General features: G+C 39.4%; 1 protein-coding gene across 3 annotated transcripts in view; it reads right to left on the reverse strand.

Annotated features, from left to right (window-relative positions):
- Positions 1 to 20,609, reverse strand: part of ITGA8 (integrin subunit alpha 8) — a 179,470-nt gene that overhangs the window by 27,204 nt on the left and 131,657 nt on the right. For all 3 annotated transcript variants that reach the window (XM_032425577.1, XM_032425579.1, XM_032425578.1), the window contains 2 exons: positions 11,392 to 11,497; positions 9,291 to 9,449 (listed from right to left, as the gene is read on the reverse strand). In XM_032425577.1, coding sequence (XP_032281468.1) covers positions 9,291 to 9,449; positions 11,392 to 11,497 — 265 coding nt within the window. The remainder of the gene's footprint in view (positions 1 to 9,290; positions 9,450 to 11,391; positions 11,498 to 20,609) is intronic.

Below are 20,609 nucleotides of genomic sequence, written 5' to 3' on the forward strand. Positions count from 1 at the left end.
GGGGGGTGGGAGGATGGGTTAGCCTGGTGATGGGTATTAAAGAGGGCACGTTCTGCATGGAGCACTGGGTGTTATACACAAACAACGAATCATGGAACACTACATCAAAAACTAATGATGTAATGTATGGTGATTAACATAATAAAAAAATAAAAAAAAAGTTTTGCTAACTTCTTTTCAAGTATGATAACGGTATTATGGATTTTCAAAGAGATCCTTAATTACTGGCAATATATAGAGAAGTAGAAAAAAATTAATGCACAAATAAATAGGAAATATAACAGTAAATGGGTGGAGACATTATTAAAAATTAAAAATTAATGCACAAATAAATAGGAAATATAACAGTAAATGGGTGGAGACATTATTAGAAATTAAAAATTTTCTGCTGTTTTTATATATTGCCTGATATATTCCTTTGATGGGCATTTAATACTCTTTAATATGAAAATAAAAAAATTAATAATTGTAATAAGAGTAAAAGAGAAATAAGCAGGGATAACAAGTACAGATCAGCTAAAAATGGAAGGGAAAAGGGGCTATTCTTGGAAGAAGATGTGGACTGAAGTTATTTGCTTATTGTTTGTTTTGAAAATGGAGGAAATTTAAGTAAGTTTTTAGGATCCAAGGAGGGAACCAGTAGAGGAGAAGAGGTTGAAAATATAGAAAACAGGGCGTACTTGATGTAGCAAGTTAAATTTGGAACTGGAGGAAGAGCTCTCCTTCTTCTGAAAGTGTTGGACAGGACTTGGGGATGAGAAAGAGACAATGAGAAGTGTGTGTGTGTGTGTGTGTGTGTGTGTGTGTGTGGTGGGAGCTGGGATTTGGGATGGCGAAAGGGATCCTTTGAAGATTCTCTTGCTGTAAGGTCACCTACTAACAGTGATGCTAAGGAGGCTGGATGGGAAGTACGAGAACAGTAGTGAAGGTTTGGAGAAACAAATGAAGAGACGAATCAAAATGGCAGAGGGGGCTTCTCCACACTCCACTGGCTGTCCAGTGAGCACTTCCCACCATCAGTGTGTCCTGGTGCCCTCAGGCGAAGGGGCAGAGAAGCCAAATTATGGGAGTGTGCCTGATGGAGATTTTCAGGGCAGGGACTTGGAAGGACATGGGAGAAGGGAGGTTACATAAGGGAACCTATAAAAGAATGTTTCAGCCAACTCATCATGGATTCCCGGCTTGGCAGTCTTGAGAATCGGGTGGTTAACTGACTCGGAGAAAGTTTTCTATCAAGGAAGAGAAGGTCTCGTGGACAGAGGAAGTGAGAAAGTTATAAAAACAGATTGAATTGGAGGCTTGGATGTGCACTTAAATATTTCAGGGACGGGGTAATTAGGAGTGATGTTCACAGCACTGGGCTGATGAAGTACGTAGACACTGAGGTGTGGGCCAGCCCCAAGGATGCTAGAATAGTCCAGGACCATGGTCAAGAAGGAGTGCCAGCCGAAGAGTTGCTCAAGGATCCTCAATGGTGGAGAATCTGATAGAAATGCCTTATAGCCTAAGATTAAAATTTGAGTTTAGATAGAAAATTGTGAACATCTCTAAGATTCCCTTATATATTTTCTATCATATACTTGTGTGTGTGTGTGCGTGTGTGTGTGTGTGTGGTTTTTGCTTTGACATTTTCATGTGTAATTTCTTTTTTTTTTATAGGTCACTGGGAGATATGTTACAGAATTAACTCTGCACATAACCAAACTACAGGGAAAAGGTGCTGGAAGGACCTACGGAATGTTCCTTTACTCCTGTAGTAGTAGCAGTAATAGTAAAATAATAGCCCAAAGAGAAGACAGCTCTTCAGCCTCCTGTGTGGTGGCGTCAGATGCAGCTTGTGTACGGATGAAGACCACGTTTGTGGGGGCCGCTGGTACATCATCATTTACAAAACTTACGAGCAGTCTCTCAGTAACACGCAGGACTTACTCTGAGCCAGAGAATGAACGTATTAAACAGCAGGGGTTGAGAAAACATGCTTCTTTCTTTTAGTAATATTGTTTTGCAGATAGAGGAATGTCTCTCCCAAACGCCACACTGAGAAAGTCTTCGAAAGGCTTACCAACCAGTTTTCGAAAGTGGCATTCCAGAAATTATTTCAAAATATAAAACAAAACAAAACAAAACCCAAAAAGCAAAATGAACAAAAAACAAAAAACAAGGAAGAAGTTATCCAAGAAATGTAAACCACAGTTACAGCCTGTTTTCTAGATGAACTCTCAGAGCCTGTTTCACAATTGATCATGAACCCGCAGGTCATGTTTTTCCTTAATCTGAAACCCTTAGAGGTGAGGGCCTCTTAGCACCCATGTTAGGCAGGCATTCAGTTCAGAAAACGATTTGCTAAGTGCTCTGAGGAGCTGGTGGTGAACACTCAAGTATCTTTTTCAGAACAAATACGAAAATTGCTCTTTTTCTGCAATAAGGAAACAATTGTTAGCAAACACGGTTCTTTCCCCAGCTGCTACTCAGATTTTTGACTCCAACAGGAGTTTTCTATTTGCATGACTCTTCACCAAACTCTTCACTCTGGGATAGGTTTAAATTTATGAGCTAAAGGAATACTGTCTAGCTGGAATGTGCAATACTGTTGGAAATACAACTTTTGAAGAAAATAGTTGGGTACAATAAGATTAAGGGCTCTTTGAACCTGAACAAACACAACACGTACTATGCTCTTCTTGTTTGTGATTTGTCTTTGGCTTTCAGGTATTCCTAATACACAAAAGATGGTGGGCTTTCCCTCATGTAATTCTTCGTCTATAATTAAATTGAAGTAGAGACAAACCCAGGAGGTCAGTCTACCATGTAATTTTCTTTAAGACATAAATGTTAAGGATTTGGCAGGAGAGAAAAAAAAAAACAAACACTTTTTTTTTTTTTTTTTTTTTTTTGCTTGAGGGAACTTTAATGAAAGCAAGAAAAAAATGTGGTGCAAGAACAATGCCGAAGGGTTCTGTTCCAGGCAGTTTTGCCTTGTACAAGTAGAATGAAGTCATCAGGTCAGACTTTTAACTGGCATTATTTCAGGCATTGTTCCAACCCCTTCATTTTACAGTAATGAATCTGCAGCCTAGAGCTTAAACGACTTGGTGGTTCAAGGTCACACCACTGAAGCAGAACTGCAGCTAGAACGTTGGTGTCCAAAGTCCCAGGCCAAATCTCCCTCTCCTACATTATACTAACATTGGGAGGTTTAAGAAAGAAAGGGGGAATATGAAGGGTGATTTTTCCATAAATTAAACCAACTTTAAAAGCCAGGCATATGTGGAGAATTAGAGGCCAGTAACATTGTTAGAAAGAAAGCTGGTTAAATCTGAGTAATAAAAAATACCGATATGGACAATACTGTAAAAAAGATGGCATTCATGATTACTGGGCTGGCAGGCGGGGGTAGCTGCACGCTGGGGCTGGGCTGCATGGGCTGCCAGCTCTCCTGGGTTTGGAGGATGCGGTACAGCTGCTTCAGTTGAGCAACGATGTTATCTTTGATGTCTGGAGTTGAGATCTGCAGGCGGACCCTGCCACTGTCAAAGGACCACGTAAAATCACCAGAAAACATCTCATAGATCATCCGAGCTACCACTGGAATGACCTGAACCAAGATGAGTTTTCTTTCCAGGGGCTAAAGATAGATTCACTCCATTGGTGATTTTGAAGCTTTTCTTAGTTGTTAGACATGTGTTTTTATATTCTAAAATTTACAGGAGAGGGGCGCCTGGGTGGCTCAGTCGTTAAGCGTCTGCCTTCGGCTCAGGTCATGATCCCGGGGTCCTGGGATCGAGCCCCACAACGGGCTCCCTGTTCGGCGGGAAGCCTGCATCTCCCTCTCCCACTCCCCCTGCCTGTGTTCCCTCTCTCACTGTCTCTCTCTGTCAAATAAATAAATAAAATCTTAAAAAAAATAAAATAAAATTTGCAGGAGAATCTGAAGACCATCTTAAAGAGAAGATAAGGCAAAGAGAAATGGATCCTGGAGAGTGTATTCCCTTTGGTGGCTGAAAATTGGACGTATAGGCACTGTTAAAAATAAAAGGCGAATGAAAGTCCTCTATCGGGGGGGGCGCATGAAAGAGAGACAGAGAGAGAGAACGCAAGTGGGTTGCGAGCTGTAACAAGTCCCTGCATTCTGAATTAATAAGGAGCAATAAGTAAATGGAGGCAGTTATGAAGAAAAAATTCTCTCGAGGATAAGACAAAATGATGCAAATTTGCCAAGCCAAGCCACGGTCTGTGTGCTCACCGATTAAACACAAAAAAACAAAAAAAAAAAAACCCAAAAACTAATTGCAGGGCTTGGTGGATGGTACCTGTGTTTCTGCTTCCATGTTTGTAATATCTGGTTGTAATTTGGGATTCCTGTGAGAATGGTGTCATTCGAGACAGTTGGAACCTCCTGCCTTCTGTGGCTCCAAAGCCCGTTCTTTATGCAACATTGGCTTTCTCTCTTGTTACGGTCGCCCTATTCTAGCCTCTGTCACATCATGTGGACCTCGGGCTCCTTTCTTGAGTGGGGGGACCAGAACATGGTCCTGTGATCCTAGCACAGGTTGAAGCCAACACCTCGCCTGTCCTCCCCTCCTGGGTACAGTGTGACATCCCACAGCCCTTTCTCCCACTTCTCACACTTGGCTGTTTGTGACGAAACCTTGCCAACTTAAAAAAAAGTCCTTTACTCTTTATGCAGCTTTGGTTCCTTAATAGCGTTGGCTTTTTCAACTACATCTTATCTAGAGATCACAGCCTGTCTGGAGGACTCTCCAAACCTCAGGATAAAGTCCACCCAAATAAGATAATGGGTAGTTGGAAATCATTATTTTATTGCCTTTAGAATGGTTGAGAAATGCTGTATTCAACTCTAAAATTTTATTTCAAGAAGGATCTGGAACGAATTAGATTTAATGGATTGGCCAGAATGCTGCAGACAGTTGACTGTTTCACAATGTTTTGGATGGCAGAATGTGCCGAAATTGCCACATTAAAATCCTCTATCTCCGAAGCCTGGAGGCAGAACCTTCATGGCCATCTGCTTATGCCCCTGTGTTCACAGAAGGCAGAGAAATGAACTTGATGACGTGAAACCATCATGGGAGGTTAACTAAGTTAAAAGCAAAGACAGCAGTCATTTCACAGGGAGGCAAAAAGGAAAGCAGAAGGGAATGTCCCCAAGGCAGTGTCCCACCCTCTGGCTTGCCTGCGCCGGGCACCACCAGGGGCCAGGTGGCTCACCCACCTTTCCTGAACCCTGTCACCCGCACGTGCTCCCATTTACCTTCACTGGGGTGTTTGAACGGTGGCAACAAAGCAGGTTAAGTGAATCCCCACGAAGCCTGATATGAGGCTGAGAGCAAACGATTATAGTACATAACACAGAGCAGCATGGGTAGGCCATGGACAGACATGATTACTTCTCAATCTCAATGACACCGTTTCCCAGATCATATTTTTAAACGTCATGGGTAAGTAAGTCCTCATTTCTTTAAACTCTTCCCTTATTTCAAGGCAGGTGACCTGTATTTCAGTGATAAAGTCATGGGGGAAAAATTGTAGCTATTTATCAGTTTTCCATTGGCAGATTAATCTATTTGTATCCATTTTATGGTAAGTGGCAATAGAAGAAAACTAATTTAAAACCCTTATAAAAAAAACCTCACAAACTTCTAGTGGCATCTGAGTGTGTCCCCAGTTTAGTCACTGATGCTCTGTATTTGGGCAGCAAGTGAGGTACGTGTGGGTGAGAACTTTGGCCCATTGTTTCCTATGATCACGGTGGTGGCTTTCAAAAGTAGTCTGCTATTCAGATCTTGGGGACATTAGGGTCACTTGGTGGGATAACTCAGCTGTACCAGTCAGTGTTGTGAAAAGTGAATCCCGTTCAGGCCTTATCGGACTTGGAGACTTACGTGAGGAGCGTCACATTTGGAATGCCTGTTCAATGTACAAATGGGTCATATTTCAGAAGGTTTGAGGCTAGATGTTTGCACTCAGAATGCATTTCTCTTCAGAGACAATCTTTTAAATGGTGGCTCAGTTTTCAGACCAGCCCACAAAAAAACCCTACCTTATCTACAGTATGGTTTTGATGAATAAAACTATGTATTTGTAATAAAAAAGCAAAGCCAAGAGGTTGCTCTCTGAGTAATTTTTTTAAAAATTAGGAACCCCCCCCCCCACATTGTGGTAAATACATTAATTCTATTAAATGCTGATAGGTTTAATTAGGCAGATGTGAGAAATTATTTTGAGATGTTGTGGAGATTCTGCAGGGGGGGTCCAGGGAATTTCAAAGGTTTTAGAGTTGGTGGCGTTGGTTCCTTGGAGCAGGTGGCCTAGAAAATGCTTCTAAGGAACTCTGGACAGTTGCTTTTTCATCAGCACATTTCCTTAGACATTGGTGGGAGCTGCAAAGAAGCAGTGAAGGAGGGAGCTATTTTCAGTGGTTAATTGGGGGGAAAAAATGAGAATATATACGGGAGGGGGAAGTGGACAAAAAGGTATATGTGACCTGAAGAGAAAGCATTTTGCTGAGGGGAAATCAGCTGAATGGCTGGAGAGGCAAACATGGCGGAGAGCTTGAAAATCCTCCAGAGGATCCTCGGGAAAGCTGAGGTGGGAGTTTTCCCTCTGACAGGCCCGCAGCTGGTCTGGGATATGTCAGCGGCTCGTCCAGTGGGCACTAGAGCATCCTCAGAAAAGACTTGTAGACCTGCTCATAGATGCAGATGTTTCAAGAGGCACTCACTAATTACTGCTCTGCTTATAAAGAAATTGTAGAACCAAATCATAAGGAATTTTATCTTAGTGGGTAAGATCGAATGCTAGGATTTACTTTTTTTTTAAGATTTTATTTATTTATTAGAAAGAGAGAGAAAGAGAGAGAGAACAAGCAGGGGGGAGGGGCAGAGGGAGAGGGAGAAGCAGACTCCCTGCTGATCAGGGAGCCCCATTCGGGACCCGATCCCAGGACCCTGGGATCATGACCTGAGCCGAAGGCAGACACTTAACAACTGAGCCACCCACTTGTCCTACTAGGATTTGCTTTTTGCCCATATGAATGTATTTTGCCTCCTTGTTCCTTTTATTAAACCTACCCTTTCTCTGCTTCTTAAAGAACTAAGTTAAAAAAAAACTACAGATATTTATCTTTAAGTAGCTATATTTTAAAAAACTATATTTATCTTTAAATATCTATATAAAAAACAGTAATTAGATTTGATGCAAGAATCTGAAATTGATACCTAAGTTAAAAAATTTCCCAGACTTATTCCATTGAAGATAACTAGATATAATAAATAATTTATTCTTTACTAATTTCCAACTCATATTTAAGACAGAGAATTGATTATTTAGCTTTGTATTATCTAGGAAGAAATAAATTGCCAAGTAAATTTACAGAGACTTCCCCAATAAATTATTATCTTAAGAAGAAAATAATTTTCAAGTATTCTCAATTTGTTGGTAGCTGCTTATGTAAAATATACTGATAACTAATTTAAAAAATCTACTTATTGATAAAAAGCTCTGTTAGACTCTCTGGGTTATACATACTAAATATAAGTAAAAGTACCCAGAGGACCTGAAAGTAAAAACATTTCAACTGTTTCATCATTCTGAATTTCAAGAATTCATGAATTGTTACCATTTTCATTTTGGGGAGCTATTCCTTCATACTGTAATCAAATCTTCTTATATTCAATTTCCACAAATTGAGAGTTTTATAAAAGGAGCATAATTAAGTTGCATTTTTAAAATTACTAGGCTTAGGGGCACCTGAGCCAAAGTCAGATGCTTACCCGCCTGAGCAACCCAGACGCCCCCTGATTAAAAATTTATTTTATTTATTTTATAATAAGCTATTTATTATTTTATAATAAGCTACTGTCCTTGAAGATATTAAAATCATCTCAATGAAGAGCCAAGAGAGAGGAAATGGAAAAAAAAATTTCCAGGGAGGAAGTATTTTAAATAATTTTGTGGGATACAAGTGACCTTATTTATTATTTCCCCATAAAGAAGGAGACTTGTCCTATAAATCCTTTCATACTGAACCCCTCTCAGTCTTCCTCCCTTGGACTAGAAGCCATGTTGGGTTGAAGAAGGAAGTCTTTCATAACCGGCAATGTCCCCGTGCCCCCAGTTAGAGTAGAATCAGACCTGCGTCCCAAATGGTTGAGTTAGTATTTCATGAAGCCTGCTCTTTGCTCCACCTCGAATAGAGACACTGTCTCCCTGAGCTACTAGACAATGTTGATTCTTAAATAAAGTTCTCTTTTGAGGATAACATCTGGTTAAAAAGTTTTTTTTTTTTTCCATTCAAATGTGACATTTTCAAGGGTTTATGCTAATTATGTTCTTTTCCTCCCAGAAGAAACTTAAAGCCAGATTTGGATCTTAATCTGAGTGAGATCAGCTCCTTGGACACTTGAGCTCCTGGCTAGTCTGTGAGCAGCAAAGCAGCGTGGATGTCAGGTGGGGATTGTAGAGGGGCAGAGTTTTAGGGCCCCCAGACCCTGCCTCTTACCAGACCCCCAGGTGATTGGATAAGCTTGAGAATCTGAAAAGCACTGCTCTCGGCTTCTCTATAAGCTGCACTAAAGAATGGGGTCCAGAAATTTCCAGTCTGGGGGTTCTTGGGGCACAGAGATGGCCTTTGGAAAATTCTCGCATTTCACCACTTGCTATTGGCAACATCTGGAAAAGCCCACTTTGCAAAGATCCTTATATCTTTTGGCAATGCACCAAAAGGACTCTAAAAATAGAATTTTGTACAAATTCTCCAAAACATGACATGTCTATTTATGATTTTGGTTTTGTTGTGCTGCTAGTCAAACCATATGCAAAAGGTATCTAGTAAAATAGGCTAGATAAATGACAGGTTACCATGAACAATAAAATCAAGAGAAATTTAAGTTTTCTAGGAGTGACATTTTAAGTTAGGTCTTGCATTTTTTTTAAAAAAGATTTTATTTATTTATTTGAGAGATCGAGAGAGCACGAGCAGGGGGAGGGGCAGAGGGAGAAGAAGACTCCCCGCTGAGCAGGGAGCCCAACGATGGGGCTCGATCCCAATCACAACCTGAGCCAAAGGCAGATGCTTCGCCGACTGAGCCACCCAGGTGCCCCAAGACCTGGCATTTTAACCATAACACTAAAAGAAAAGGCCATATAGATTATCACCGAAATAACTTATTCTTATAATTACTTCGCTTTAAAATATATAAACCACAGTTTTAATTTTTTTTCCTTACCATAAAAAACAGGCAAAACAGCTAGTTAGACCAGGCTCCTACCTTTATATCCTGTGGGTTGATATTAGGATTTGTTTGACACTGCAGAGGTCCCAGAGTTTGGATATGAAAAATGTAGAGGAGAAATTCATCCCGGGCAGAGAACGGCCAGCCCACCTCCAGAAGAGTGTCGCTGATGGTACTCGGTCCAATATTGTGCAGCTACAAGAAAGGAACAAGTAATGGTACAGGACAAGGCAGGAAGATGAAATCAAGCTCCATATACTTTGTACCCATTCTAAAAAGCGCGTATTTTGGGTTTTAATGCATCCAGACTATGATGGTGGCTATAGAAAAATACAATCTACATAAGCAAGAGGAGCTCCGAAAACAAGAGGCGCTTTTGCTCAGAGAAGATTCTTCCTTCTGTGAATCTCTGAGGGCAGATCTCCTTAGCAAAGACCACATTAACCATGTCTGATCATTGCAATGTTTACCTAAAATTTATATTCATTTAATCGCAGGGCTAGAAATGCAATTTTAATGATATGCTTTCAAAACCTGGTTATTCTTTCTTTACATTGAAATCTGCCTTTTCCCAGACTACTGACTTGCCAGTTGCAACCATATGCGACGCACTCTCTTTCACCCTCTGGAAAAATGGTTATCCATCAAATGCCAAAGATAGTCCAGGCTCACCACAGTTCACTTCAAGTGCGCATTTCAAAGCTGAGCTCCTTCTGTTTTAATCAGTGAATATCAAAGAAAGAGAGGCCACATCTCCTAAAGAGATGAGCATTTTAAACACATGAATCCTGTATTCACAGGACACAAAAACAGCTTGGGAAAATCACGAAATGTATTTAAATTTATTGTGGTTTTGAAAATTCACTTCAAAGTTAGCAGGGAACTTTTGTCTTTTTTTTTTTTTCACAGTTCTGATAATTCTAATGATCAATAAAACAATTTATAATTTGGTTTTGCTTATTAGGTGGCTCATTTAATTCACATTATCAAAACAACATGGCAGCCACTGATAACAGTATATTTTGAGACATGAGAATAGCATGTAGGAAACACATGATGATTGCTTTTGTCACCACTGATTATTACCCTAAAATTTTATGATCCGTTTATGCTAAGATTAGAAGCAGGGCTGCCCTGAGAATGATTGAGTTTGAATATGTTTGCAAACTTTAAAGTTTCACCATTCTTAAACAGAAACCGGTGCACACAAGGTTTAATAAATTATTTGACAGCATTTTTTACTAGCAAGGTTCTTAATCCGAGTGGCCTTGGGGACTATGTTATCCTTTTGCTATCAAGAGAGCTTAGGACAAAGCTTTGATCCAGCTGCGGATGGGGCTTCTGATTCTGAACCACAGGTTGGGCAGATGACAGAGGTTTTCATGTTGATGTTATGCAGGAGTTGACACTTCTTTCCCACATATGTACACAGCTCATCAGTTTTGAAATGACTTCGTTGTTAACCTTAGAGAATGCTATTCATGTCCCTTGTAGCTTAAGATGAAAGTCACAGTCAGGATTCCTAGGTCAGTGGAATGAGTTACACAGGAAAGGGATAGAGAGCAGTAAATAAGAAGGGACCTCAAACAGAAGGTGGCTTTTTCATGAGCTTCTGGTTTGCTTCTGGAAAATATTTTACTAATCAACGGACTATTTCAAATCTCAGAATAAGTTATTCATGTGTGTGTGTTATATGTGTGGGGTTTTTTTTGTACATAGCGAATAATCCATAACATTTTCTCTGTCTGGTACCTTCTGGTTGGTGACTTTCAGTTTAAGAGGTGGCTAGATTTTAAGGATATTTGAAAACGTAGGAAGAGGCAAAATAAAGTCCAGGGAGCTAGTCCTTTTTATGGTTAGGCTGTCCAAATATTAAAAAAAAAGAGACGTAAGGAACATTTAAAAGAGAACAGTAACAAGATAAAATATTCTCACTGCATAATGGCTCTCACCACTAAAAAGCAAGTGACTCATACTCTACCCCCTCCCCCCACTGCAATATGATAGCATAACAGCACAAATCCAAGCAGTATATAAAGCTCAGATCTTGGATCGGTGTCTTTTAAAATGCTATGAAGAGTTTATTGGTAAAGAGCGTAAGAATAAACTCCTAACACAACTTTAAGATAAAAGCTACCTCATAAATATGTTCCACCAATGGTCCAACTCCTTCCTCTTTGCGGGGCTCCTCTTCTGGTTCCCAGTTACGAATGGGCAGAACAATCTGCGGAGGGTGGGATACTCTGAAACGCAGAATGTTTTGTTAATTGCTGGTGATGACACAGGTGAAGAATGCTTCACTAGTGTAGGGTACGCTAACAGCAATGGGAAAAAGTGGCCCGCAATTTACTCGAACAGATATTGTCTATATGGAAAAAGGTATTGAAAGTGATGTTCAGCAAAGTAACTCAAGGAATAGTAAGGGATCCGAAACATCCTACCCCGAGGCTTTTAAGTCCTGGTTTCTAGCTCAGAGATTGACTGTTTTATAGTATCTCCTCTCTTGGGCCCTAGGGGGCAGAGCAGAGAGCATCCCTGAGTTGAGATAATTTAACATATAGACACATAAATGTATACATCTATCTCTAGGTCCTGTGTAAGTGTAAGAGAGTGTGTGTGGGGGTGTGGGTGTGTGTGCATACAGGTTATATAATCGGTGCTTCAAGCCATATCAAGAAATGGGACTTTTTTTTGTGGATAAAGATCTAGAATTCTGTTGAGTTGTGAAGAAATGCAGTTTTGAATTAAATACTTCAGAGTAGAAAGGTGGCCACTTGTATATTCCTACTTCTTAGATTTCTTTTGCTTTCCATTAATGCAGCCCTACCTCCCCCAAGGCCAGGCCCAGAGCCAAAATAAAGCCTGATCAAGTTCTAGAGTTGTCCTCTAGATAACTCAAGGATGAGAGAGAGAGAGACAGTTAAATGATGTAATCATGTAAGTAGGATAGTAACATGACACATACATATTTTTTGCCTACAATTTACACCTAGAAAGTGAGCACTGGCTGAATGCAATGCAGTACATGGCATTATTCTACATTAAAAGCTGGTTCCAAACCAAATTGTTATTTTTATATAATCTTAAAAAGGATACTTCTCAAAAGAACAATGCTTTTCTAGCAATTTTTAGGTGAAGGTAACTTTAAAAGAATTCCTAGACCTCCAGCTGAAAGTAACTTCAACAGAAAATCCCTCTTTTGGCAATCAGAAGTCTTAAATGCCCTTTTAAGGGCATCAGTAATTAACACAGCCTCTAGCAACTTCAAATGCTATCTTTATTTTCCCCTCTGAGTAATCTCTTTTTAAAGCAGAAAGCAAAATTTATTGGGCTAAATACTGACCCAAGGGCAAGTAATTTAATTTCTGTGTGTCCCTATTTCCTCATCTGGAAAATTATGATAAACTCTTTGGGTTGTATACCACAAATGATTGGAAAACATCTCAAATGCTCTTGGTCAAAGTCACTTTGGCTGCATTGCCTTCTAGGGGTGTGTGGAAGAAGTACATATTTTAAACTGACAACCCACAGAAATGCTACTAAATTATGAAACCCTTTGCTTTCATCCTTAATGGGCAACTATTAAATTACAATTGCAGAGCACAGCCTTGCTGGGCTGATACCTCAACATCCCCTACGCTTATATTGGCTTGTTGTTATGTCATGCTCCCCTTTCCGACTTGATTTGATTAAATCATGTTCAGATCAAACACTGGGGACTTGGTGAGGAGAAGAGTACAGAACACAGAAGGTTACTTTTATTCGAGTGAAGCCCAAGAGTTTGGACTTCTGTCCCTGTGGAGCCTTCACGACCTAAGCACCCAAAGCTTTACTTTGCTCTTAGCTTGGCAACAGAGAGTTGACTCCATGCTCCACACCCAATGTGAGGTTCTAGGGAAAAAATTTATTTATTTATTTATATTTATTCATTCATTCATTTATTTATTTGCATAGAGAACAAATACAGAGCAGAAGCTGAGCATAATTTCTCTGAAGAGTTTTGTTCTTATGGTCATCAATCCTGGAGGACTGGTCATAAATGCCCCAGTACCACAGAATCATAAATAGTTAGAACTTTACAGGTCCTATGGAGACAGTGTGTTCAAAACCCCTCATTTAATACATGAAAGGAAAATTGATGTTCAGAAAAGTAGGGGTTAGTTGCAGGTGAAGACTTCAGCTCAGGTTTACTCAGGACCGTTCTATTTCCAATATACGGTTGACTCTTGAAAAGCACAGGTTTGGACTGTGCAGGTTCATTTATATGAGGATTTTTTTCATTTTTTCATTTTCATTTTCATTTTTTCATTTATATATGATTTTTCATATAAGATACAGTATGGTAAATGTTTTTTTCTCTTCCTATGATTTTCTTAATAACATTTTCTTTTCTCTAGTTATTTCTTTTCTCTATTGTAAGAATACAGTATATAACACATACACAAAACATGTGTTAATGAACTGCTTATGTTATCGAGAAGGCTTACTCTCAACAGCAGGCTACTGGTAGTTAAGTTGTGGGGGAGTCAAAGTTACATGCACAGGGGGTTGGTGCCCCAATACCTGCATTGTTCAAAAGTCGACTATATAATTCACCACAGGGGCCACTAAGCAGCAGTGATTTTAGTAAAGACAACTTAAAGAAACTTCCTGCCCCATTTCTTTAACAAAATCAAATAGAAATCTGTAAGGGAAAAGATAATCTATTATAGGTCATGGCAAAATCATGGCAAAATCATTCAAAAGCTAGGGCTCACAAAATTCAGTTATCTACTGTCTAAGACTTTTTCAAATCTGGGGAAACCATGAGAAAAAAATGGCTCTCTGAAGATTCCAAATGAGTAAGTGAAACATTGTTCACCGTTTTCAAAATTATCATTTTTTTAGAAGGAAGGAAGGAAGAATATAATCAACTATTAGCCAAGGATAAACAGCCCTAACAGCTCTTACTGAATAGTGCTCACATTCTAAGATGGAGGATAGAACATTATTCCACGGAGACCCCCCCAGGGATAAGAAGATTGGGGTACCAATCTTAACACTAGACATTAGGAAAGGATTAGGGAAGCAAGGAATTAGGTTTTTGGTAAGTTAAAGTCTATATGCTATCAGAAGTACAAATCCAATGCTGTGGTAGTACGGTATGAACCCTATTTTCATAATCCCTTTATCAAACACTATAAGCCCCAAATAGCAGACTACTATTTATTGTCTGGAACAATGTTAGTTCTACCCACTATAGCCAGTGTCTCTACAGACCATGGTTGTTTATGATTGCAGTGTCCCGCGATCAAACCCACTCAATCCTGATTATATGAAAGAGGACATACGTTTATTACTCTTCGTGAGCTCGATGCATGTGGTGCTGTCTCTTGTGGCCAAATTTACTTCCTACAGACTTAATGCTAAATTAATCCTTTGTACCAACAAATGACATGGGAGTCTGCTGAAAGACAGTGTTGACACCATCTGGCTTTGAAATAAGTAGAATAATTCTCAGTATTTTTTTCCCATTGAAAGAATAAATCCATTTGAGTTTATTTTTAAAATGACAAAAACAACATTAAACTGAATAAGAACTGCTAGAGACAGTGCGTGATAAAATACATTGGAATAAACACAACTGGCAAATAAAAAGAGATTTTTCTGAAGATTGAGCACGGAAGATTTTCAACACAGTAGCTGTTTGTTCCTTGAAGAATTGAACATTGAAAACAATATTTTTGTTGAGTATCTGGAGTAAAGAGTTTTACTTTGCAAAATGGCTAAAAAGAACTCTAACCCTGTGTTAGAGAATAAACTGTGGTCAATTGTTGGACATTAATCTAGCAGTTAAAAAATTGCACCCATATGAGAAACCCAACTTTAATTACCTGTTTTGATTATTGGTAAAATGAATAGAAAATTTCCTTCTTTTTTAACTGAGAAATATTGGTGTCATAAGTGATGGCAGAAATATATTTATAAATATTTATCTTATAAAATAGATATATAAGAATAAATACAGCTACATTACACCCTCTGCTGCCTTGGACTGAGTTATGTCTTATGGAATAAAAACAGTTCCCAATTTAAAATTTGCTTTGGGATTAAAAAACAGTTTTAGTTTATTTTTGGCAAAACAAAGATAAATTAAGCTTAATGAAAGAGACAAAACTTCATATACACTAGTTGTAAATGTTAAAAGATATAAAAATAAGATAATAAAGAAATGCTTATTTCTTCTCTGATTTTTTTTTTAGTGTTTTTCTCAATGAGAAAGATGGGGGAATTAAATAAGAAATGCACACAAATGAAACATTTTGATTAGCTCCAAATATCTACCAACCAAACAGGTCACTTCTCATGAGTCAACTCATGAGTTAAAGAAGAAATCACAAAGGAAATTAGAAAACACTGTGACTGAAACCCAACATATCAACATTTTGGTATGGGCTCAAGCAATTAGAAGGAAATTTACAGAATTAAATGCTTGTGTAAGAAAAGAAGAGAGGTCTCCAGCCAATGATCTAATTTCTACCTAGAGGAACGAGAAAAAGGGAAAATCCAACCCAAAGTGAACAGAAGGAAGGAAATAATAATAACAAAAGCAGGAGGTAATGCAAAAGAAAACAAAACAAACAAATAGAGAGAAAAAAGGGGTGCCTGAGTGGCTCAGTCAGTTGAGTGTCTGACTCTTAATTTCAACTCAGGTCATGAGATCAAGCCTCAGGATGGGCACCCCGCTCAGCCAGAAATCTGCTGGAAATTCCGTCTCTCCCTCTGCCCCTCCATCCACTCTGCGCTCTCTTTCTCTCTTTCCAAATAAATAAATAAATAAACAAATAAATAAATAAATAAATCTTAGAGAGAGAGAGAGAGATAGGTAGAGAGAGAGAGAGAGAGAGAGACAAGTCAATGAAATAAAAAAACTGGTTCTTTGAAAAGTTCACTAAACTCTAGCCAGAGTGATCAGGGAAAAAAATTGAGGGGAGTAAAAGATACAAATCTCCAATACAGGGAATGATGAGATCCTACATACATTAAAAAGAAAATGAGAGAATATCATGAGCAACTTTATGCCATACATGTAACACTTTAGATGAAACAGACAAATTCCTTGAAAGACAAACTGAATGTTTCCCCCTTAAGATCAAGGTAGGATCTTAAAAATAAGGCAAAGATGTCTTCTTGCACCAAGTCCACTCAATCTTGCCCTGACACTCCTAGTCTGTGCAGTAAGAGAAGAAAAAGAAATAACGAAAAAAAAAAAGAAAGAAATAAAAGGCATAACCATGTAGTAAACAACTTAACTTTTTCCCAAAAGTGGTGTGGCCTTTGCCCTCCCTCAGCTTCTGGGAGGTAGTCTAAGCTCTAGAAATTTTATGCCTGAAAGATGTATCTTTGTTTTCCTGGGGGGTTTGGGTCACACTGGATATTCTAACAACACGAGTTGGGGCGGGGGTTGCCCACATCAGAAAGACCAACAGTGTGAGTCAGGATGGGAAGCTTGATCGCATCATATCAGACAACCTGGAGACTGAGATCAATTAAGTGGCCAGTCAGTCAATCCTATGTAGTGGACCCCCAATAAAAACTGTGAACACTGAGACTTGGGGAGTTTCCTCAGCTGGGGATACTCCAGGCATGCTGCTATATATCCATACAAGGAAAGTAATATGTCCTGGCTCCATGGCGGATAAGAACAGAAGCCTTGTGTTTGGTACTGCCCCAGGCTCTGACTTACACACTTCTTCCCTTGGCTAATTTTAATTTTTACCTTTTCCCTGTAATGAATTGTACTGATGGGTATAATAGCTTTCAGGGAGTTCTGTGGGTCTTTCTAAGTGATTTATCAACCCTGAGGGTGGTTTTGGGAAGCACACAACTCTGCAATTTGTATCAGAAGTAAGGGTGATCTCTGGTGGGTACTATTCCCTTTAACTCTGTAGTTGGCTAAACTCTTGCACATACAGATTAGATTATTAAGGAAAAAATCAAACTTTCTATTCACAGATGAAATGACAATGCTATAGAAAATTTTAGGAAATCAACAAATAATAAAGCTACTAGAATTTGTAAGCAAATCTACCAAAATCTCAGGATACTGCTTGCATTTCAAGACTTATTATGTAGATCAGTGGAACAGAATGGAAGGAACCTCACAGATGGATAGAGGTGTCAAGTAAATCAGTGGGGGGAGGATGGTCTTCCAGCCAATAGCATAGCAGCAACTGGATATTCTTGGGCAACAGTGAATCTTGGACCTTACCTCACACCAGATACAAATGTGGTATCATAGACCAAATGTAAAACTGTAAAACTTGCAGGAGAAAACATAGGAAAAAGTCTTGTGACTCTGGGCAAAGTGCAGAATTTTTCTACAAGGGACAAAAAGAGCACAAACTATAAAATATTTATTTATATATTTATGTACTTATTTATTTTTAAGGATTTATTTATTTTAGGAAGAGAGGGAGAGGGCAAACTATAAAATATTTAAAAGTTGGATTTCATACAAATTAAAAACTTTTGCTTTTTGAACATCACTGTTAAGAAAATAATAAGCCAAACCATAAACTGAGAGAAAATGTTTGTAGGACATATATCTGATAAATAATTTTGTAGCCAGAGTATGTAGGGAACTTTTACAACTTGATAATAAGAAAGACAACTCAATATAAATGGGCAAAATTTTAAAAGACACTTCAAAAAAGCCTACTAAGGGCAAATAAGTAGTGAAAAGATGCTCAGTATCACTAGTCATTAGAAAACGCTAATTAGGGGTGCCCGGGTGGCTCAGTCGGTTAAGCGTCTGCCTTCGGCTCGTGTGCTGATCCCAGGGTCCTGGGATCGAGCCTCGTCGGTAGGCCCCTTGCTTAGCAGGGAGTCGGCTTCTCCCTCTCCCCCTCCCTCTGTGTGCTCACTTGAGCTCTCACTCTCTCAAACAAACAAACAAACAAACAAAAAGACAAACAAATAAATAAATCTGAAAAAAAAAGAAAATGCTAATTAAACTCAAAGAGATACTTTCACATACTTACTAAAATGGCTAAAAACGAACAAACAAAAACAAACCTCAAGCCCATGCCTGCAAGCACGCAGCACAACTGAACTCACACTCTGCTAGTGGGAATGAGAATTGGAAATGGTACAGCCAATTTGAAACACAGCTTGGCGATTTCTTATAAAGTTAAGCATACCCTTGCCATATAACTCAACTCCATTTGTGAAAACAAATATCCCAACAAAGACCTGTATGTGAAAGCCAATAGCAGGCTTATTATTAAGAGCCCCAAACTGGAAAAAACACAAGGGTTCACCAACCTGTGAATGGATGAACAATCTGTGGGACTTCCGTACAGTGGAATACTTCTCAGCAATAAAAAGAAACAGACCACTGACACATGTAAGAACATGGGTGTTTTTTCAAATGCATTATGCTAAGTGAAAGAAGCCAGACTCAAAAGGCTACATTCTGTATGAGTGTATTTATATGATTTTTCTGGGAATATAGTGACAGAAGATAGATCAAGGTTGACAGAGCCTGGGGGTGGGGGCTGGGTTAACTACAAAGGTGCATGAGAAGCTATGTGGGGTGACAGAACTGTTTTGCATTGAACATCCTTGTGGTATCTTAATGCCTCAAACTGAACATCTAAAGAAAGGGTAAGTTTTACTTTATTAATTTATACTTCAATAAACCTGACTTAAAAAAACCACACACACACACATCAAACCCCATAGACTGTGAAAAGGTACTTGCAACATGTGTAGCTGATAAAGGATTAGTGTCTCAACTCTAGAATAGGAAAGAGTTCCTTCCTATGAATTAATATGAAACAATTAAGTCTCTTTGTAGAAATATGTCCTAAAAAATGAGCAGGAATTACCCAATTTGGGAAGAATGGAGACAACAAACACATGAAAAAGCTACTCAGTCTCATTTAGGAATCAGGGAATGGCAAATTGGACCTTGAGTTAGATAGTATTTCTCATCCAACAGATTGGCTCAAAATGAAAAATGTGACCGTTTTATGAGTTAGTTAATAACATGTAACAGTGAAAACTTTCCTCCATGTCTTGTGGAACAATAGGTAGGTATAAGTATTTTGAAAAACAGTTTGCTACTATTTAATAAAGTTAAATAGTGTACACTGTCTGATCCTGAAATTCTACCTCTAAGCAGGTACCCTTCTGACAGTCTTCCACATGTGTACCAGAAGATAGGTACAAGGAAGTTTGTAAAAAAGGAAAAAGAAAACCCCCAAGTGTTCATCAGGAGTAGAATGGATAAGTAAGTGTGGTGTAGCTTTACAATATTAAACTCTTCTGCAACTAAAATGAATGAACTATAGGCACATGCCCTAAAGTGGGTGAATGTCAAAAACATTCATTTGACTGAAAAATATCACAGGGGCATAAACAGAACAAGATTTTATGTAGCTCATGCTCAAAGAACTCTCTCTCATAGGCTACATAGCATGATCATTTATAACAATGGACCTGGAGACAGGCTGCCTGGACTTGCATTCTAGCTCTCCATGTCCTAGCTGTGTAGCCTTCAGCCCCTTGTGCCAAAATTTCCTCACCTGTGCAGCGAGGATACTGGTACATATTAAGATGTGCTAATGGGCTGGGGTAGCACATGGAAGGATCAAAACCACGCTAGGTATTATTATTCTTCTCTAATCCACTAGGTGGGCCTCACTGGTCCCAGGAGGGCAGGCAGGGCTCCTCCCATTGAGAGCAGCAGGGGGCAGCAGTGAGAGAATGCATGGAAGACCATGGCTCTGACTGCAGGGGCTACAGTTGCCATCATGGAGGAGTGGGAACCACTCAGGACTGTGGAAAAGGAAAGGGAACTGGGATTGCTGGAGCCCAATGACAATTCAGCCCAAAATACCAGTTGACATTTTTAGCCAAGTCTTTGATTGTCCTGAAGAAATAAGAATTACAATAAAATCAATGGAGTCCACACTTGCATAAGAGAACTACAGACGGGGGTGGAGCAAGATGGCGGAGGAGTAGGAGACCTGGATGTCGTCTGGTCTCAGGAATTCAGCTGGATAGGGATCAAACGATTCTGAACACCAACGAACTCAACAGGAGATCGAAGAAAAGAATAGCAACAACTCTCTGAACAGAAAAGCAACCACTTTCTGGAGGGTAGGGCATGCGGAGAAGTGAATCTGAGGCGATATTCGGGAGGATAGACGGCGGGGGAGGGGCCTCCGTCGGCCGCTTCTGGCAAGTGATAGAGCCGCGGAGCACAAAATCGGAACTTTTAGAAGTTGGCTCTGCTGAGGGAGGTCGCTCCAGTGGCTAAGCGGGGGGTGGAACCCTTGGGGGACAGTGTGGTCTCAGGACCCTCGG

Source organism: Phoca vitulina, unplaced genomic scaffold (genome assembly GCF_004348235.1).
Source record: "Phoca vitulina isolate PV1807 unplaced genomic scaffold, GSC_HSeal_1.0 scaffold33, whole genome shotgun sequence".
Classification (NCBI taxonomy): domain Eukaryota; kingdom Metazoa; phylum Chordata; class Mammalia; order Carnivora; family Phocidae; genus Phoca; species Phoca vitulina.